The 20880-nt window shown below is 37.9% G+C and overlaps 1 protein-coding gene across 5 annotated transcripts in view; it reads right to left on the reverse strand.

The window, feature by feature from the left end:
• LOC145989711 (uncharacterized) overlaps positions 1-20880 on the reverse strand; it is an 84843-nt gene that overhangs the window by 5784 nt on the left and 58179 nt on the right. For 3 of the 5 annotated variants that reach the window (XM_083124956.1, XM_083124958.1, XM_083124960.1), the window contains one exon: positions 376-836. In XM_083124956.1, coding sequence (XP_082981082.1) covers positions 376-836 — 461 coding nt within the window. Of the gene's footprint in view, positions 1-375; positions 837-9258; positions 9548-20880 lie in introns of those variants that run through there. The other 2 variants (XM_083124959.1, XM_083124961.1) reach the window with 2 other exon arrangements.

A 20880-nucleotide genomic window follows, 5' to 3' on the forward strand; every position in this document is an offset into this window, starting at 1 on the left:
GCCGTATAGTCCTGATTTAGCACCCAATGATTTTTTTTTTGTTCCCGTACGTGAAGAATAAGCTACATGGTCAACGATTTTCGACGCCAGAAGAAGCGACTGATGCATTTAAAATGCATGTTTTCGAGATACCTCAATCGGAATGGACAAATTGCTATGAGAATTAGTTCAAACGTATGCAAAAGTGCATTGATCATCATGGAGAATATTTTGAAAAACAATAAAACCATTTTCAATTAAATACTTCTTTTTTTTGTGGTTGTTGTTGTTGTTATTCCGGATACATAAATAGCAACCCTCGTAATACTTCTGCATCCCACTCTACTATTATCGTACCAAGTCTTGACAATGAGTAAACAATGTTCATGCACTTACCTTTCTCCCAAAGTAGCTGGACCCTCATTTTCAATCTTCAGTTCAGTCTTTAGCTCTTCTGAAGATTCTACTTCAGAAATGTTATAATCAGGATAAACACCAAATGGTCCACTATTAGGAGGTTCATCCAAGTGTTGACTTTTGGTCTGTTCACACACATTCTTCCCATCATCAGTATTCAAGCAGTCCTGGGAGGAGCTGTCACTAGGAGTACCAGGGGAATCGGCACTCATCTGTTCCTCCATTTGTTCAAATTTAACAAATGAAAATGGTTTTGACTCCAAAATATCAGTAATTTTGTCCTCATGAGGAGGAAAACTGCAGTTGACATCCTTGGGCTCATTTTTGATTGAGCAACTTACAAAGACAGTAGTTGGCTCTTCTGGTGGCAATACATGGTATTCACCTAATTCCAAGTTCCCTGACTCCATGTGTGGTGGTGAAGGTGAGGCGTACAATGTCTGCAATGACATTATTATTCATCTGAATAAGACATCATATACAAATTGAAGACAAATTAAAATTTGATACAAAATTATTGTCATGATTATGGTCTATAATTTTCAAACCAGAAATGGACCACGATACAAGAAGGTAGCTGACAAAGTATTATTTAGCAAGTTCTTATGTCTGGGAGATTGTGATGTCATACCTCACTGAAGAAAATACAATTTTGTGTACCAACTAATACCATACTTTTTCTCTGTAACGACTAAACCTTTTTAATAATCAACTTTTCAACAAAATTTAACATATATTTTTTCAGCAGTCATATCAAGAATGAAATACGTCACTTACAACTGAGTAAATAGTAAAAAGTACAGTTCTATTAGTGTTACTCTGACAATGTACAGTGGGATCCATGAGTATTACCGTGCAAATTGTCCATGACTATTTTCATTAATTTTTCTCTCACATCCTGTGTGTTTTAAAGCGATGATTTTTTATGTATGATGGTGCAGATGTTGTCAACAGCTTGTCTTGAGTTTTATTTTAATTCTTGAAGCTCTTATTGGGTAAAATAAAGTGCACGAACATGGTGATGGACAATTTGCACGATAATACTCATGGATCCCACTGTACAAGCATTTAAGTCCACTGTGTAGATCTTAGCTTTTTAAAAAGCAATGTCCATTTTCACAATGCAATGTCATTATAAAATTTGGCATGGAGAAGAAACACTTATCCAATGTTGATTTGAATAAATTTCAATAGATTGGTGGTAATAAGCCACAAATAGCAGAACACTGGAAAGGAAACTAATAATTGGTTGAATATTATGAATGATTAAGTTGTTTTTACCATTATCCAATATGGTATCTCTAGAAAGGAAAATTGTGTTTTGCTCTTTTAGGGCAAGGCCTGCCAGGCAACTCAATCATTTCACATATTCAACAGTGACAATCTTATTATCTGTTATTTATTTCTTCTACAGTAAAAGTGTGAAAGAATATGTTGTCTTTATGTACTCAGCATTATTAAGGCTGCAATTTTAAAGATCATAGGAGACCCTCTCCCCTCCCCAGGAGTACCATGGCCCTTTTCATCAGGAGCCAGCCTTTTTCTTCAAATGCAGGCTAAAAAGCTATGAATCCAACTAAGATAAAGCTACACATTTTGAAATGTGACTTTAAAACATTTAATTTATTAATTAACACATGCATGGATTAAAAGCAATTAATTCTTGCGCTAGAGTGACCTTCCTAAAGAAGGCTCTCCCATTAACAGCATAAATAGCTATGCAATACATCCTAATATATGGCCATCCCTAGAATCAGAGTCTGAGATGACCATAAGCCAGGAATGACTACTTGCTGGGAAGCATAGATGCTAATGTAAGCTACTGTACATATCATAATTTCTCTGATAAATAATACTTAGCGAAAGTTTTAACCGTGCTAATTAGTTTCTCCAAGCTTCAAATTTACTTCCATTATTCAAAAATACTTCTTAATACTGTCACAAAATTTTCAAAACCATTAAACATTTGGAACCTCTCAAATCCTTCCAATGCCAGACATTAAGACTGTAGGACATGTAGAGTGAATCTTGAATCCTATTCGTCATCCACTGGAATACTATATTGGAATGTGCTAACCTCTGCACCTCTACTAGGAGGTGGACATTTTGCATGGTTTATGAACATTATGCTGATTACGATGGAGATGTGTTATGGTGGTGCTGTTTATGTTACATGAAACATCAATATCTACCTATTTAAAAAAAAACTCCTTTTTTGAGCATGCATACAACTGATTTTTACGAATAAAAAAACCCAGTGAAAGTAGCATGTTATTGTGTCACTTGACACATTTCACCTTCACCCCACACAGCGAAAAATTCATACTTTCAAAGTATGTATTGACTTTGACTTTCTTTTACGTGTGATTGGCCTTATTTCATAAGGAGTGTTAGATTTAATTATCTTAATCATTTTATATCTTCAGGTTAGAAGTGTTGGTAACAGTATGGTATAGGGAAAACACATTTCTTCAAATTTACAGGAGAAACTACTTACGGAAGGAACTGAGTTTCTGTAGACTTTTGAAAGCTCGTGGAAGTGTTTTCTCCCTTCGTTCAACTTATTTGGCTGGTAAATCATTTATTTTTCGACATTAATGTCTCTCCGATGCACAAAAGCTCTTCCCTCCATTACGTTCGACTACGTGAATCAAATGTTCCGTGCATTCAATGACGTAACCCCCAGTCAGTGTTTCCAAACTCGCCATTGTTTTGCCAGAACATGACAATTTTAACTTTGTCTGCCTAACCTCACAGAACCTAACCTTGCAGGTATGGTTCGTGGGGCTATTAGAATGGTTTGTGCGGCTATTTATGAATGGTTTGTGGGTCTATTTATGAATGGTTTGTGGGGCTATCCATGCATGGCTCGTGGGGCAATTAGATTGGTTTGTGGGGCTATCCGTGTATGGTTCGTGTGTTTTTTGAACACTGAAAAAAATACAAAATGAGTAACACGAAGTAGGTATTTTTCGGTGAAGAAGGTTGCAACACTGCAAACCCACTGATCATCGACAACGCTAGTCAAGATTTCTCCGCCATATTGTGTGTCAGAGGAACAAACAATAATTACTCGATATATGGAAAATTGAAGCTATTTTTGTGAAATAAGCTAAATCCCATCTTAAACAATGTTTCACAATGCATAATAGGTAAGTAGGAATGTAAAAAATGACTAAATGAACGAGTGAAATGTGTTTTCCCTATACCATACTGTTACCGAAGTGTTTGATACAGCTAGTAACTTTATGTTATTTTTTTAGGCTAGGATGGTTTGGTTTGATGCTGATACTTATTGTTTGATTTGAGTTTGCTTTTATTCCACTTTATGTATGGAAAGGCTAATAGGGACCTATTACAGTTTAAAGTGGAATCCGAACCACTATGCCTATCCACTGGGTATGGAACCAGGGCACCTTGTTATAACGATGTTATATTCAATGTTTTCATTGGGATAGGAGTGCTAGGTTTGGAGGCGATAGCATTTGCATGCATTTTTATTTCACTATTTTTGAATGTGCATGCATTTTTATTTCACTATTTTTGAATGTGCATGTATTTTCATTTCACTATTTTTGAATCATAATTGCACATGTGTGAATTACTCACTCGTGGCAAACTGAATAATGATTTCTAAAAAAATCCTTAAAAACGTATTTTTTTAAATAATTTTTTAAGGAATTTTTAGAAAGTATTATTCAGTATTTTTGAATGTGCATACAACCATCTATAATACAAATAAAAAAGATAAATCACATCCAGGCACTTATTTTCCCAGAGATGTCTCTTTGTCACCCTTCTTTGATAACTTTCAAATTTATTTTCATAAAACAAATACTGCACAAAATTTTATAACTTCCCCCAATATTGAAGGTAAGGGCAGGGATACCACCTAAATTTAAGAAAAATGCACAGTGAGTATCATTAAAACTCCCAAGTATGCGTTAACAGACATGAGTAGAAATTGAACCATGAAACAAATGTTGCGTATCACGATGAAATCGGATTACCTGTTCGATTTCAGCTGAACACCTCGCACTTGTTTATTTCGTTATTTTTAACATTCGTACTTACCTATTCTGCATTGCAAAAGATTCTATAAGGTGGGATTTTGCTTTTCTCACGAAAATAATTTCAATTTTTCACATTAAGAGTAATTATTGTTCTTCCTTCTTTCGCTTGCGTAACACACAATAAGGCGGGCACAGCTTGAGTAGCGTTGTGGATCATGAGTGGGTATGCAGTGTTTCCAACCTTCTTAACCGAAAAATACCTACTTTTGTGTTACTGATTTTGTATTTTTTCCTGACTTAGGTTAACATAGTTAAAAAAAAAAGGTTTCATGCATAGGTTTGGTTAGTTATGTTACATTAACATAGGTTAGGTTAACAGTTAAAAAAGGGTTCGTACTGAAATTCAACATCACAAAGTCATGCACATTTAGGTAGGTTAGGTTAAGTTCACATAGTTAAAAATACTTTATGACTGGGTAACATATATTCTGTGTCTTTTTTTCGTTCAACATTATACATCTTTCAATGTTTGACACATCAAGCGCTGTTTCACTTTAACTACACTATGCATCTTTCAAAGTACCATACTTCATCGTAGCGCTGTTTCACTTTAATTACAATATGCATCTTTCAAAGTTCTGTATTTAAATGTATTAAAAAATTCATGCACTCTTCTCTCAGTGGAAAATTGCTCTTGATTGATTTTGATTTGATTTAGTTTATTTTACTTCGCGTTTTGTGCCTCTTGGCTAATTTGCGAAGATGGGGATGAGTGATGAAATGATGAAATTGATGAATGGACATTCACAAACAACCAAGCCCAACCGGGATTCGAACCCGGGACCCTTGGCGTCGCAGCGCGATGTGCTAACCACTCGGCCACAGGGTCGGGCAAAATTGCTCTTGAAGATGTACTCCCATAAGTAGCCTGTGAAGTGATGTTTCTTGCATCCAAAAATTAGAATAGAATGCCAGACATTATGCCAAACTCTCACTGTTTTGAGAGTGGATTGGAATTTCGTCACCCACCATTCTTTGCAAGTTCTGCTGATGAACATGTCCACTTGCAGGTGTGTTGATGAACTGCACACTATGGTTAACTATGAGGTGTCTGTAGCTTGCTTCCTGTAAGTTGATATATGCTTTCCAGCAATCTGATATTATAGTTGTTCCAGGAAGGATGAATTGGCATATGACTTGCAGCAGAGTTTGTTCATTTCGGTTTTCTACAGGAACCATGAAGAAACATTTACGGTTTCCCCTTTCAATTCCTCCGAACACCCACTGTCCCTCAACTGGATGTGCCCTTCTATTTACATGTCTCTTTGTCTTGCCAAACCTTGCTTCTCTACTTCTACAATCACTCTCCGACCTCCTTTGGTCTAGAATTTTCAATTACCCATTCCTCACACACTTACCTACAGTGGTTTGACCAGTCCACAATTGTTCCTCGACTCATGTTCAGTTCAAATTCTATGAAATATGGTCTTGGGAGCGGCATATACAGCCACACATTACAAAAGTTTATGATCTTTGGTACCGTAAGGGTACTTTGTCCTATAAATGTACCCATTCTTGCAAAATGTTGAAATCCACACGGAAATCTTTTGTACCTTAATTCACCACGTCCCTGGACTCTCTTCGTACAGGCATATATCCACTTCCCATTTGGTCGAATGTGTAGCTTACATGCACTGCCACATTTTGGACATTCCATTTCTTTCTTCACGATTCCGTGTTGAATTAAAAAATCGACTGGATCTTCCACACCCGGCAACAACTTCACGATGCATCCTAGACAGGTCATTTTCTTGCAAAACAACGGCATGGTTGGAAGCACTAACAGGGGGTTACGTCATGAAGGTAAAATTTTGAAAGCCGGGAAACGTCTGTAACTCGTTTATTCTGTAATTGTTGATATTCGTACTTACCTATTCTGCATTGCAAAAGATTGTTTAACAAGGGATTTAGCTTTTCTTAACGAAAAAAATTTCCATTCTTGAGATATCAAATAATTAATATTCCTTGTTTTTCCCCTTCCATAGGTATTTTTCGGTGAAAATGAGTGCTAATGGAACCTAACCTAACCTCGTAGGCATACCTTGTCCCTGTCATGGTTCGTGGGCCCATCGTGAATTTTTGGGGCTCCCCGTGGATGGTTTTTGGGGCTGCCCGTGGATGGTTGACGTTAGCCCCAAAAACCATTGACGTTAGCCCCAAAAACCATTGAAGTTAGCCCCAAAAATTCACGATAGCCCCACGAACCATCACGGGGACGAGGTATGCCTACAAGGTTAGGTTAGGTCTGCTACGTTAGGTTCCATTAGCACTCACATACAAACATGAATTAACGGTGAAATAACTTAACCAATGAGAGAGAACACTTGTACGAACACTTGTACTATCAAGTCTACAGAAACTCAATTACGTAAGTACTTTCTCATGTAAGTCGTTTCCCAGCTTTGAAAATTTTACCGATATTTTTCTTGAAAAATACATGAATTCCAGGTCAAATAGATTCCATGCTGAAAGAAAATGGTAAATGTCTGTTATATCGGAGACACATTTCTTCATTACAGAAGAAACTACTTACGGAAATGAGTTTCTGTAGCATTTTGAAAGCTGTGGAGGTATTTTCTCACCTTAGAATGCTGCACAGCAAGAAATAAGCACTTTTGATATAATAAACTTGCATTTTTGTGCAAAGCGACAACATTATGCCATTGTTTCCATTATGTACCTGCAGATGGTGTGACCGTCGAAAGCCATGCGGTCTTGCCAGTATTTCCAAACGTGCCTTTTTTATACGAGAATTCTTTTTTTAACTATGCTTACCTAACCTAACCAGAAATGGTTTTTGGGGCTATCCGTCAATAGTTCGTGGGGCTATCATGAATGTTTTTTGAGGTGGTAACAGTTCCGATTGTTTTATGATTTATCCTAGCACAAAGACTAATTATCGTAGAATCTTGAAAATCATTGGGTAACACTTTACTATACCTGAGACAGATTCCTTCAAATTTACAGGAGAAAGTACTTACGGAATTCATTTTCTGGAGTGTTGTTGATGTTCCGGAATGTGGTTTTGGTTCATTTTAATGCGAATCCATGTGGTTATATATGAAAATCTCTCTCCAACGTGCTATTTCTGCTCCCGCCATTTGCTTTTTACACGAGAGCACTATACATGCTATTGCTGCGCGGCCATTTGCTTTGTGGACGAGAGTACAATGCGTGGTAAGCGTAAACCCGGATTTCTTCAAATTTACAGGAGAAAGTACTTACGCAAATAATTTTCTGTAGCGTTGTTGATGTTCGGGAATGTAGTTTTGATCCATTTTAATGCGAATGCATGTGGTTTTCTACGAAAATCTATTTCCGACGCGCTATTGCTGCTGCTACAAGCCGATGTTGTCCGTATATGCTAAATTGAACGAAAGGAGTGCTAATGGAACCTAACCTAACAGGCCTAACCTAACCTAGTAGGCATACCTCATCCCCGTAAGTAAGTAAAAAAGTCAATTTAAAATTCCTAAAGTGTTTTTAATTTTTTTTAAATTATTTCCGACGCGCTATACGCGATATTGCTGCTGCTACAAGCCAATGTTGTCTGTAAATGCTAAATTGAACGAAAGGAGTGCTAATGGAACCTAACCTAACAGGCCTAACCTAACCTAGTAGGCATACCTCGTCCCCGTAAGTAAGTAAAAAAGTCAATTTAAAATTCCTAAAGTGTTCTTAATTTTTTTTTAAAAATTTAAACTATGCTTGCCTTACCTAACCTAACGTCAATGGTTTGTTCCTGAGGTGTGATTTTAAAAAAATTGTAATTTTTTTTTATTTGAGCATACTTTGAAATCCAGCCCGAAAGTAGGTATTTTTCGGTAAAGGAGCTTGCAACACTGCATGCACACCCCAAATCGACAAAACACTGGCACAACGAACGATCAACGGTAAGCTATCGCCATGTTGTGTGTGGAAATAAACAAGAACAGTAAGTACTTGTAAATGTAAGAAATATACATTATGTTCGTTACAAATTCCATTATTTCACCTAAATAAGTGTTCCGGAGTGCAGAATAGAACGTTAGCAATGTAAAAAAGTGCGAAAGAAATCATTCCCAGGTGTCTCAGGTATAGTAAAGTAGTACCATACGGGGTTGTTCTAACGGGTACGCCAGAACTTTGTGCGACGATGTCATGCCTGCAGCAAAGCTGGGGGAAACCACTTTGATCAACTGTTGTGACTGTAGCAGCTTGTGCCTGTAATAAAAGTATTACATCTTCATACACCGATTTTCGCTTATAACTTTCGACTAAGTCGTTTCCGGACAAGGGTTCCTTATCTCAAATTGATACATGTGCCCTTCTCCATCATCCCTGAAAGTTCGTATCATCATCCCGGAAACACCCTGTATAACTGCATGCGGGTTCCCATAGTCAATGTATTTTCCACTGACAAGCGACTAAGTATCATAGACTAGTGGGAATTAATGTAGAAGTAAATCGGAACCTTTGTAGAATACATTTAGGGACTTTATTTTAATGCTAAGGGAACCAAACCTAACCTGCCTAACCTAACCACGAAAGAATATATTGAACAAAACCTTAAGTAATCGCTAAAAATCCGCAGTGTGTGTTAACAGACGCACATCGAAATCGAACCATGTAAAAATTGCATTCGTAACATGATAAAATCGCAATAAAACAAAAGGAACTTGGGCCCACAATTGGTAAGATGTTCTTTGTGAGTGTCCAATCATGAATTTCATGCCACTGATTCTCATCGTTGCGATCAGACAAAAGTGGAAGAAAAGCAGCGATAAATAACAAAAATCAAAATACTTACTCTTTCTTTTATTTCACGCATTACTGTTGATTATCGTTATGTTACAATTACAATAATTTCGTAACAGGAGTATAATTTACTATAGACATAACCACTCGGAAAGGCATTCGGTCAACATTTGCAGCAGAAACCTTTGGCTAAGTATTCCCTTCTGAAAGTAGAATATAAACACGAAAAATAATCTTCTCGTAGAATCAACTCAATTAATTAGAAACATGGATTTTTAATTAAATTAAATTATTGTTCCGATACGGTGAAGGATAAATCGTAATATCCTTACCACGTAAAATCACAACCAAACCAAAGGGAGTTTAACAAATGATCGGTTCTACATGAGAAAATGGAACGAAATCGATCGTGGGCTTTCTTAGCCAAGCTTTGGTTAGGTTTTTTTTTTTAAAGAGAACCAATTAGGTGCGTGCCGGATAGAATTTTTTGGATCGGGACGGGAAAAATTCGCAATTTCCCAATAAAGTCGGGAAATTTTCGGGACGAGAAATGTTAAAAATTTCCCGAAGCTCTGAAAATATCGAATTCTACACGCCATTTTCACTTTAAGTGATTGTTTTTGCATTTCTGGTACAAAAACTAAGAATTTTCGATAAATTCCAAACATTTTGAATGAAGAAAACGTCGAGAATTAACGACTTTTTAAAATGACCATTCGGTATTTCCCGACTTCTCGGGATCTCGAAAAGTCGGAAATTCGTTTCCCGAAGTCGGGATCGAGACAGGAAATTATTTTCCCGATCCCGGTCCCGACTTTTCGGGATCCCGCACACCCCTAGAAGCAATATAAGGTGTTATCAGGTAGTATTAAAAAATATATGGCCGAATACGTAGTGACTGAAGCTCTAGTCTCTCTCAGTTTTAACAAAAATCACGAAATGTTTCGATAAACTTTTAAAAGCCAAGTACATAAATCCACGCACAGCCACAAGCATTTATTATAGAATATTTCCGAGAGATTGACAGAAAATCAGGGTTGGCATGTTTAAAACAAAAGTGTTTAAAACACTTTGTTTTAAACGTTTAAAACACACGGCTTTGTTTTTTTTACAAATGTTTTAAACGTTTAAAACAATGTGTTTTAAACATGTTTTTTTTACAAGTGTTTAAAACACATTTTGGTGGTAGATATTTCATAGTCTGTGATATTTTTCTTGTTTGGCAACCCTGTTTTTCATTTAATCTGTGTCAATTAATCCGTGCTTACAGGTCTCACTTATCGCACAACACTTGAGCAACCTTATGTTCTGACGTCACGGGAGAAAGCTTTTTAATTTTAGGCTAAATCAGTGGCGTATGCTGGTTTTAACTAGTGGGTAATCTCAGACACTTGATTAATTCACCCACTCCTGAAGTTTCCCTGCAAATTTACCTCAATATTCATACAGGATTTACGAATGTATGTGTGAAAAATGTTACCTTATTGTTGCGACCACTGTCGAATAATTGTTGTGATTGCACTTGCAGTTAATCTACGTTTAGAATTTCAAACAATAAAACAAGATTATATAATAAATCTATAAGAAAAAACCTGTAACAAAGAATATGAAAGGAATTCGGTAATGAAATAAAAACCCTCAATATTAATTGAAGTGTAAAATTCAAGTTACCCCAGTACCCAGTTACTCGTGCATTCCTGATTTTTGTTTTTATACACGGAAGTTTTAGTTCAAGACTTGTGGTACAAGAGATTCTACTGGCCTACCTACATTAACTATTTGCAATTTCTCCGGAAAAGATCCCGTTCCAAATATTTTCACACGAAAATATTATATTATATCCATTGCCTTTAACTTTAAACACAGCACTAGCACGAATACTAAACCACTAACAGCTAAACAAATATTAAATTCTCGAATCGCTACAACACGCATTCAATTCCCTGCGCCAATCTTCTATTGTGGTTCCTTACTGCTTGACACAGACTTCATATTCCCTGCGATGCGCGAGGTTCTATAAGTTGGAATCATTGCGTTTTTTGTTTATATATTTTACATTCAAACATCTTTTATCATTATGATCATTATTAATCTAGAGAGGGGGGAGAAGCAACTTAAATTACCTAATATATGTGTACGTATATATATAATTTATTTCTGATAGCTTTCCCTTTTAAAAATTATTCATTTCTGTGAAAGAAATACTCTCACTGGTTTTGAAGGCTACAAAGAAAGTAATCACGCATTTTAAAATACAAAAATGAATAAAAGTAAGCATATAAATAGTTTAATTACTTCATTAATCGATTTATTAAATTGTTATTTCACGTCGCTTTTCTGCCACTTTTGGCTAATCACTACGAGTGATGATATGAAATTAATGAAGGGACATTTACAAAGAGCACCCATGCCCAGCCCGGTATTCGAACCCTGGAGCTCTGACGTCGTAGGGAGCTGTGGCAACCACTCCGCCACAGAGGTCGGTGTAATTTCTTGAATTTCTAGTTAAAATTTTAATTTATTTAATTACCGTCATCTTCAATATTAAAGCTTTTTTTTTCTATGACAATATCTGTTGAAATAGCAGAGATTAGGAAGACAGAAGCAAATGTAAAATGAGAATTAACATAGAATTGGTTCGCAAATGTTATTCACATTTCCCTGTTTCTCGCGCACTTTCAGATGTATTTTCTCTGCTTTCCTTTTCAGTACGTAATTTGCGAACCCAGAATTCTGTTTCCTGAGAAATTTCCCTGTCGTAAACAACACAGCTCCTACGATACAAAGGCTGTGTCCGAAAGCTGCAAGACCATACTTGAAGCGAGCATACTTCGAGAGCATACTCGCAGTGCGGTCTTGAAGCCTGGAAGCGGAAAGCTTTCGAACTGCACTTCGACTGCAGCGCCAGCACAAGTGAGGAATGCAACAAAAGTTGCTTCGAAACTAAAATTATCAAACATCGACTGTATGTGCCACTCTTGTTTTCCGTGAACAACACACACATGACTCGGCGTGCAGTTTATATAACACAGCACGTTATTAATTATAGAAATATGAAAGAAATTTGCTCTTTCAAATTAATTTTCACACATTCCGCAACATGGTTTACGATCGCGGAAAAATAAATTGTTTTCTCACTTTTAAACACTTCTCACTATAGAAGAAAGAAACCACGCATATATGAATAAAACCAATAAATAAAATTACATAGTATTTTAAAAACTTGTTTACTTACATTTCCACACAATGGAAGAACCACAACTACCAGCTGATTGACTTCCGACGTCCATTTTTTTAACAAATGAAAAGCAAGCACAGATCGCAAGTGTGCACCGCTCGTGTGCTGCGTGCTCTGGTCTTGTACACTCGTTTGCTTGGCGCTTTCGAACTGCACTAGGTGACGTCACTTCCGTCAAGACTGTACTTCAAGTATGTACTTTGTACCTTTTGGACACAGCCAAAGGCCACCGGGGAAGAATGGCAGAAGAGGGAACGGCAAAGGCTCTGGGGTGGAGACACGGGGGTGAAACTCTAATGCCGCGAGCTGTGGTCTTCGTGACGTCAGCGATGTTAGCGACATCTATTGGCAGTGCACCCAAGTTATGCGCTTCTCAGTCGCGAAGTATTTCATAGTTCTACGCTAGATGTCACTCCATCGCCAACTAACAGTGAAACCAAACACAATATACAATTGCTGATCCTAGTTACATTGAACGTTTTTAGGATATCTACTTGAAAGTTCTCGCAGGAATATCTCCAGAAGAAGTCTTGAATTTTAAGTTTGTTTTGTGCACAGATAAGCTAGTTGGGACTGGCCCAGCAGGTTAAAATGGGATCACACCATTAAATGCTTGAAATGGACAACGATGTGCGGGGTATCTCCAAGGTAGAAATATCTACGCGAAGCATCCCCATCTGTCCTATTTCATAATTTATTATTTGAAAACATAGGAGCATTCAACAACTGAACTCACGGCTCGAGCAAACATTCCCTCATCTAAAAACTTCCAATTCGAACACACTCTCCAGTCTCCACCAGTGTAATATCGAACCCGACACACCTTGATTACATGGCAACGAAGTTACCTTTACGCCATCCGGGATACGACATGGTCTTATGCATCGTGCATTATGTAATACAGTGTTGAACTTCTTTCCTTGAATTAGAAACTCGAAATCTGGTCCTGAGTTCCCAAAGAATACTGTAGACATCTTAGAACTAATTATTCATTAATTAGTATTAATTATGAATTATATCTGATCCTTGGTATTTGCTGCTTGTAATATGAAGCTTATATTACACAGCGCTTCACAGTGATATTTATTTCCACAAATCATTTTTTTCTGTCATCCAGTGCTCAGCTCATTTTCTGCGGGTAGAGTTAGCAACACTCATTCAACGTTCGCCAGCCCCCGCGAGCTCAGCTTTGAATTTGAAACGGCCGTCACCGCCAGTTGGACAATAGACGTGGATAGACAAAGGTCGAAGGTGCAGCGTGATGTATGGAGGATGCATTGTTTTGGACTCGTTAGCAACGGCAGTGGGTGGATGCAGTTTAATGCACTGTTATTGTAACCTATAGCTGCAAAATTAGTTATTTCGCTCATGCTTTCATTGAAGAGAAGATGATATTAACAGTAGAATATTTAAAAGGTAAAAAGGAGAAACTTAGAAAATATTTGAAATATATTTGTTGGTACAACCGGTACAATCTCCCCCCCTACACAGCCTGCCATCTAGCGTGCCCACAGAGAAGCAAATCGGCAACGTAGTTGGGTGCACTGCCAATAGGTGTCGCTAGTTTCGCCCGTGTATGAAGACCACAAATTTTAACATTGAGTTAACAAGTCTCTCCTAGTAGTTTGTCTATGGGTGGAGAGTGCGACCGATGGACTCTCTCCAGAAACAGCTTACCCTTGCCACGGAATAACCGCGCCTGAGAAGCAGTGTTTCCTTCCCCTCCCGTCAAGGGATTTAAAGGGAGCCGGTGGAATCTCACCCTGACGTCACCAGATTCCACCAGCTGGAGAAAGTGGCTGAAAGCCTCTCGGACATTCAGCGGCAAACGTTTGAAAAACATTCGCGCGCTGGAAGTAAAGAAATATGCGAATCAAAGATTGGTTCGGAAGAATATTGCGAAGAAATAAAAAACAACTTTTTAAAAAAATTATAGTCGGGTCATCTCCGATTACCTAGGTGACCCAGAGTATACGCCGCTGGGCTAAATGCCTATGTTGTTAGGTTAGGCAGGATAGCTATGTATGTAGCAAAATTGTTGTGCGACAAGAAAGACCCGTGCTTTACTGTAGAAATCGAAACCTCTCAGTTCCTTGTTTCGTATCGTCCTGTAAGTTTGAAACTGGTGGAAGCTTGAAATGGAAACTAATTATCTAAGGGTGCGTTCCGAAAGTCTTAACGAAACGAACGCATTTAACGAAAATAACTGGGCTCGTGAATCTGGTGAAACCAGTTATTTTACAGACTTATGGGACACGCTAGGCGAAAGCGCAGGCGCAAAGTTTTGTTTAGAGAAAGTTTCCGCATGGCGTCAGCGGAAGGAATGTCCTTATGGCAAAAATAAACTCTATTATGGCCACTGTTACTCATTTTAATCACATTCTAAGAACGGTCAAGGCATACTTATCTTGTGCATGTTGCTTCATATCGCTATCTGTTAAAATTATAATACATTTTCCAAACTAGTGCAGTTTGAATCCATCAGCACGCTCTTTGTCTGCAAGGAGCAGACGATTTTCACGGAACAAACCAGCATCCTGGCCCGTGCGTTTGGTGAATCTCGTTCTTGCACGAAACGCACGGAATGCGACTTTTGGGACAGCATAATGAAACTTACGAAACGCACGGAAGTACTTATGGAACGGCCAGTTACCATAACTCGTTTAACGCGTTAAACTCGTGCGACTTTCGGAACGGGCCCAATATACACAATGCGTGATTTTGATCATGACGTGATTTTTTTTTCTTTTGCGATACGATTCATTGGTCTGTATAACTGAATGAAGCGCAGATGCTTACTTTTGGTAACATAATTTTGTAGTTTGAAAGATAAATTCATCTGGAGAATCTATTATGACACTGCAGGTTGTTTTCTGCTATATAAACTGTTCAGGCAGCAGGAAATATTTCACCGTGATTTTTTCAGGACGAGAATAGTAATTCTATAATATTTAGTTTCTTGAAATTTAGATGAATATAAATCCTAACCTACTTCAGTAGTGGCGGAAAAAGGGGGGCTATTACCCACAACTTTTGTGCCTGCAGACACGGGCGCCGACTTGTCAAAATTATTGGGGGGGGGGGCTCTGATCACAGAAATAAATTAATGAATGACTCACTCTCTCCCTTTTTTAGGTTTTGGCCTCAGTGTTCGGAATCTCATAAAAGCTAGGAGTGTGCGGGATCCCGAAAAGTCAGGACCGGGATCGGGAAAAAAAATTTCCCGTTCCGATCCGGACTTCGGGAAATGATTTATCGAATTTTCGGGATCCCGTGCAGTCGGGAAATACCGAATGCTCATTTGAAAATGTCGTTATTTCTCGACGTTTTCTGCATTGTCAATTTCTGGAACTTACCGTAAATTGTTAGTTTTTAATCCAGAAATCACTTAAAGTGAAAATGACGTGTATAATTCGAGATTTTCAGAGATCGGGAAATTTTGAACATTTCCCGACTCAGTAGGGAAATTGAAAATTTTTCCCGTCCCGATCCCGTCCCTCACACCCTTAATAAAAGCCCATGAATTCTTCAAAAATATCATTCTTTTATTCACAGTTCGAATGCAGAATATTAATTGTCCACGGATGGATATGTCACAAGTTTCGTCAACCGTCAACCATAATAGCAAAATATTCCCGACTTTTATTATCTGCTACCACGGAGGCAAAACAGATCTCCCTAATATATCAATGATCTCGTTCTGAATGTCATGCGAGAGCCATTTGTAGCCCGAACGTCAAATCCACTACCCTAGTTCATGCACATCAGTAGAGCAATCAACCCGGTTCACCAACCGAAAATGGGGCTCGGTGGGGCTCGCAGTGTTGCCAACTCCTCACTCGAAAAAATCACCAAGTTTTTTTTGGGTATAACCTAACCTAAAGCAAGGAGCTGGCAACACTGCTTGAGGCTTGCTTTAATGGTTTGCTCTCGTAAGGCATAAGCCTTATTTTCTTGCAGTGTGGCCAACTCCTCACTCGAAAAAATCACCAAGGTTTTTTTTTTGGTCTAACCTAACCTAAAGCAAGGAGCTGGCAACACTGCTTGAGGCTTGCCCTGCAGTGTTGCCAACATCTTACTCGAAAAAATCACCAAGGTTTTTTATTTGGTCTAACCTAACCTAAAGCAAGAAGCTGGCAATACTGCTTGAGGCTTGTCTTGCAGTATTGCCAACATCTTACTCGAAAAGTCACCAAGGTTTTTATTTTGGTCTAACCTAACCTAAAGCAAGGAGCTGGCAATTTTGCTTGAGGCTTTACAGTGCATAAAGCAATTTGCCAACCTACTGGTACTTTTGCCATAGCCTTTTACAAAAAAAAAAAGAGAGAGAGAGGGAAGAGTTAAACAACCGACAGTGTTGCCAACACCTACCTACAGCTCTTTTTTACTTGGCAAGGGCTTAGCTAATTTATATACTGGCGTAACATCCATACACTGGGCAAGGAGAGCCGGCAACAAATATATACTGCCGTAAAAGAGAGAGATGGATGGATGGATGGCAACACAGTATGTGTGTGCGTGTGTGTGTATAATATGTAGCATTATTAACTAGAGTGTGTTGGCAGCCCACCTACAACTAAAAAAAATAGAGATACTAATATTGCTGTAAGATAAAGAGAGAGACCTAGAGCTGGCAACAGTGGTGAGCGAATACGCATTATTTCCAAGTCCCGGGCGCCAATGTATATCGTGACCTTTGTAAACCTCTCTCGCGGGAACGATGCGCTGCACATGTATATATACGTATGTACTTCTCTTTATTTTCGTATTGTGATGCAAACACATCTAGAAAAACTACAATTTTGTTCCCTCTCCTCTTTATGTGTGCTATCAATGTTGACACAATGACGCAAATTCAACAATGCGTAGGCCTTGGGACGACGGAAGTTACACAACGGCGAGCCTCGTCAGTACACCTACCCACAACATCCGGAGCGTGCAAGTACATAATAGCGGGCTGCTTGGGCGTATACAATTTGTTTTGTTTATATTTCGTTTTAGAGCGGGCGAGATGCCCGAAGATCATCAGATATCCGGAGCGTGCAGGCACACAACGGCGAGCTGGGGTGGAAGATTGTCAGCACATCCGGAACGTACAGGTACATAATAGCGGGCTGCTTGGGCGTTAACGTGGCTCCGCTGGATGCAATACACATGATGCTTAGGTTACAACAGGTTGTTAACATTAGCTCTGGGGAAAAATGTTCTAGAGAAGATTGTCTCGGATTTCTATTGGTCCATGTTGCGTTGGCTAACATTTTATTTTTGACCTCATTAGAAAAACCGTATAAAACTTAAAGCGCTGGTGTAGAAAGTTCTTGTTTTATTTTGAACGTCAGTGAAGAGTATTTCTGCAGTATTTTCCAAAAGTAAGTAACTTTGTTTCTTAGCTTGCATGAGTTGGCTTTGATTTATAAATATGGTATTGCTTTTGTTGAGTTGATTCTTGAACCTAGCAAAACAGATATAAAAGATTGTGGAAGGAAGGTAACTTCTTGAAAACCAGACAGCTCTTATGTATTGTGGAAGAAAATATACTCACAAAACACGCAAAAAGAGAGAGAATATAGAAGATGTTTCATGTCTCTCTCTGCTTTGATATATTTGAAGCATGCATCTTGGTAGCTGGAATATTTTTTTTTCCTCCATGTACTGTTGTTGATAGGTAGGAAATATGTGTGCGGGACATATTTCAAAAATAAATGTGTTAAATTGTTAGAGGAATGCAAAAAATGGAGGAGAGTTGCGTGTTTTTGACATCTAGTGGAAGTACTGATTGATTGATTGAGTTGGTGTTTTTTAAGTCCACTTTATGCACGTAAGGTTAATCGGGACTGGACCTACAGTTTCAAGAACCACTTATGCCTCCACCGGGTATCGAACCCTTGATTACAAGACAACAACGTTATCGCTACACCATCACAGAAGCTGATGAAAGTACTGATTGATTTGATGTTTTAAGTCTATTTTATGCACAGTAAGGCTAATCGGGACTGGACCTACAGTTTCAAGAACCACTTGTGCGGGTATCGAACCCTTGATTACAAGGCTATTGCTGTGCCATCGCAGAGGCTAGTGGAAGTACTGATTGATTTGATGTTTTAAGTCTATTTTATGCACAGTAAGGCTAATCGGGACTGGACCTACAGTTTCAAGAACCACTTGTGCGGGTATCGAACCCTTGATTACAAGGCTATTGCTGTGCCATCGCAGAGGCTAGTGGAAGTACTGATTGATTTGATGTTTTAAGTCTACTTTATGCACAGTAAGGCTAATCAGGACTGGACCTACAGTTTCAAGAACCACTTGTGCGGGTATCGAACCCGAGATCTCTTGATTACAATGCTACCGCTGCGCCATCGCAAAGGCTAGTGGAAGTACATAGTTATTCGAATCTTATTTATTTAAAATATTTAGTTTTTTTTAATGCACGCTTATTGATTTTTAAACCTAAAGTTAAATAAAATCCGGCAATTATATCCAAATATACTTATGGCTACAACGAGCATTCGCAAAAAATGGCTTGAGATTTTTTTTGCTACGTAAACAAAATGATCGACATGCCAAATATGAACAGGCTATATAGATTTGAGAGATGGATAGAAAAAAAAGTTAATTAAAATTTAATTTCATGATTGCTACACGGAACTTAATGATTGATTGATTGATTTAGTTTATTTTAACTTCGCGTTTTGTGCCTCTTGGCTAATTTGCGAAGATGGGGATGAGTGATGAAATTGATGAAAATGGATATTCACAAACAACCATACTCGACCGGGATTTGAACCCGGGACCCTTGGCGTCGTAGCGTGATGTGTTAACCACTCGGCCACAGGGTCGGGCAAGTACTGGTATATACATAGACCAAAGTTACATGGTTCTAGGTCCCATAGGAGTCGAGAAAATCAATGTCTTGGAAAACGTCTTAAGATTTTTGTCTTAATCTTTAAGAAAGTCGACTTCCGGTATCTCAAGATGTTACTTCCGCTCTGTCAAGAAAATTTTCTTAAGACAAAAATTTTAAGATGTTTTCCAAGATATTGATTTTCTCGGCTCCTAATTGAGCTAGGATGATGATTTTAGGTTTGTTGGATAGGATTCGACGAAAACTATTCGACTAGCAAATAAAATCGATTCCACCCCCTCAAGTTTTGGAAATACAGACAATTTTTTTATTTTTTGAGAAACTTGATTTGCCGGCTTAGTTTTTACTCTAATTCGAAAATTTTAATGATATTTGATAAAAAATTGAAGGTACTCTGCAACCTATTGGAAACATAATGATTAGTGCTTACTGTTTTCGAGTTATTTTAAATTAAAATTTCAAGATGTAATTTCTAAGTTGTTTTGTAACTCGTAAAGTATGGGTTGTAGAAAACCTATTCTTGTTTTATCTGCTATTGCCCGACAAATACTATAAACACAAATAAATTTTTAAAAAATGGAGATCGAAAATAATTTTGTTTTCTGAAAATAAAAAAAAATATGTATATGGAAAAAAATACGATTGTGTAATTTTTTATGATGTATGTTTGCATGTAAAAAATAAGTATACCTGAAAGTTTTAGAATTTCAAAATAGCTATATATATATATTTGCTATTATATCAGCCAAAACAATAGAATATATATAAACAAGAACATTTTCATAGTTTCACACCTCTACTAGATTGGTAGAAAAATATACTAGTGGGCAATAAAATCTGAAGAAGATTTGTGTCTAGCAAAAATAAGCTAAATAGAATTACACATGCACACAATATTTATTGTGTTTTTTTTTCTATCTACAATCATATTTTTCTTATATATTTTTTTAATTTTTTTATAGGGTTGATTAAAGCACATATTTGAGGAAGACAACACTACCCATATATAAATAAAGCCCTCAAACTAACACCAATTAGAATTAGCTTACAAAATTTTTCTCATAAGGCATTTTTGTTTTGTAAACACTCTACCACCAACAGATCACATATAAATAAACATACCCCGAAAAAATGCGCTCCATGAAAAGTTGCCCTGTGTGCAAAAGAACTATATCAAGCAAACATTTTGCAAGACATTGTCGCACCTGCGTGCCAGGCAAGCATTTGGCTGCCACCGAACTGTGTTCCGGATGCAATAAACATATTACAATTGCGTATGCCAAGAAGCATAAGCTTACTTGTCTAAGCAAAAATACATCTGGGGCCCAGCCTTCGACCTCCACCAAGAGGAAGGCAGAAGCAACCTCCATCAATGCACCACCCGCCAAACGCGTCAAGCCAGCGATAAAAGCGAACCAGTCTGCTTTCCAGCGTTTGTTAGAGGACTTTCCCCTTACTTCGGAGGGCTCATGCGACGTGCGTAGCTTTTTGGAGAACGTGCAAGCCCAAATTATTTCCATCCTCGGCGATGCGCTTGTAACGCACTCCACTAAATTCTACGCATCGCTTTG

This window comes from Lepisma saccharinum, chromosome 7, assembly GCF_977018435.1.
Source record: "Lepisma saccharinum chromosome 7, izLepSacc3.1, whole genome shotgun sequence".
In the NCBI taxonomy this organism is placed as follows: Eukaryota; Metazoa; Arthropoda; class Insecta; order Zygentoma; family Lepismatidae; genus Lepisma; species Lepisma saccharinum.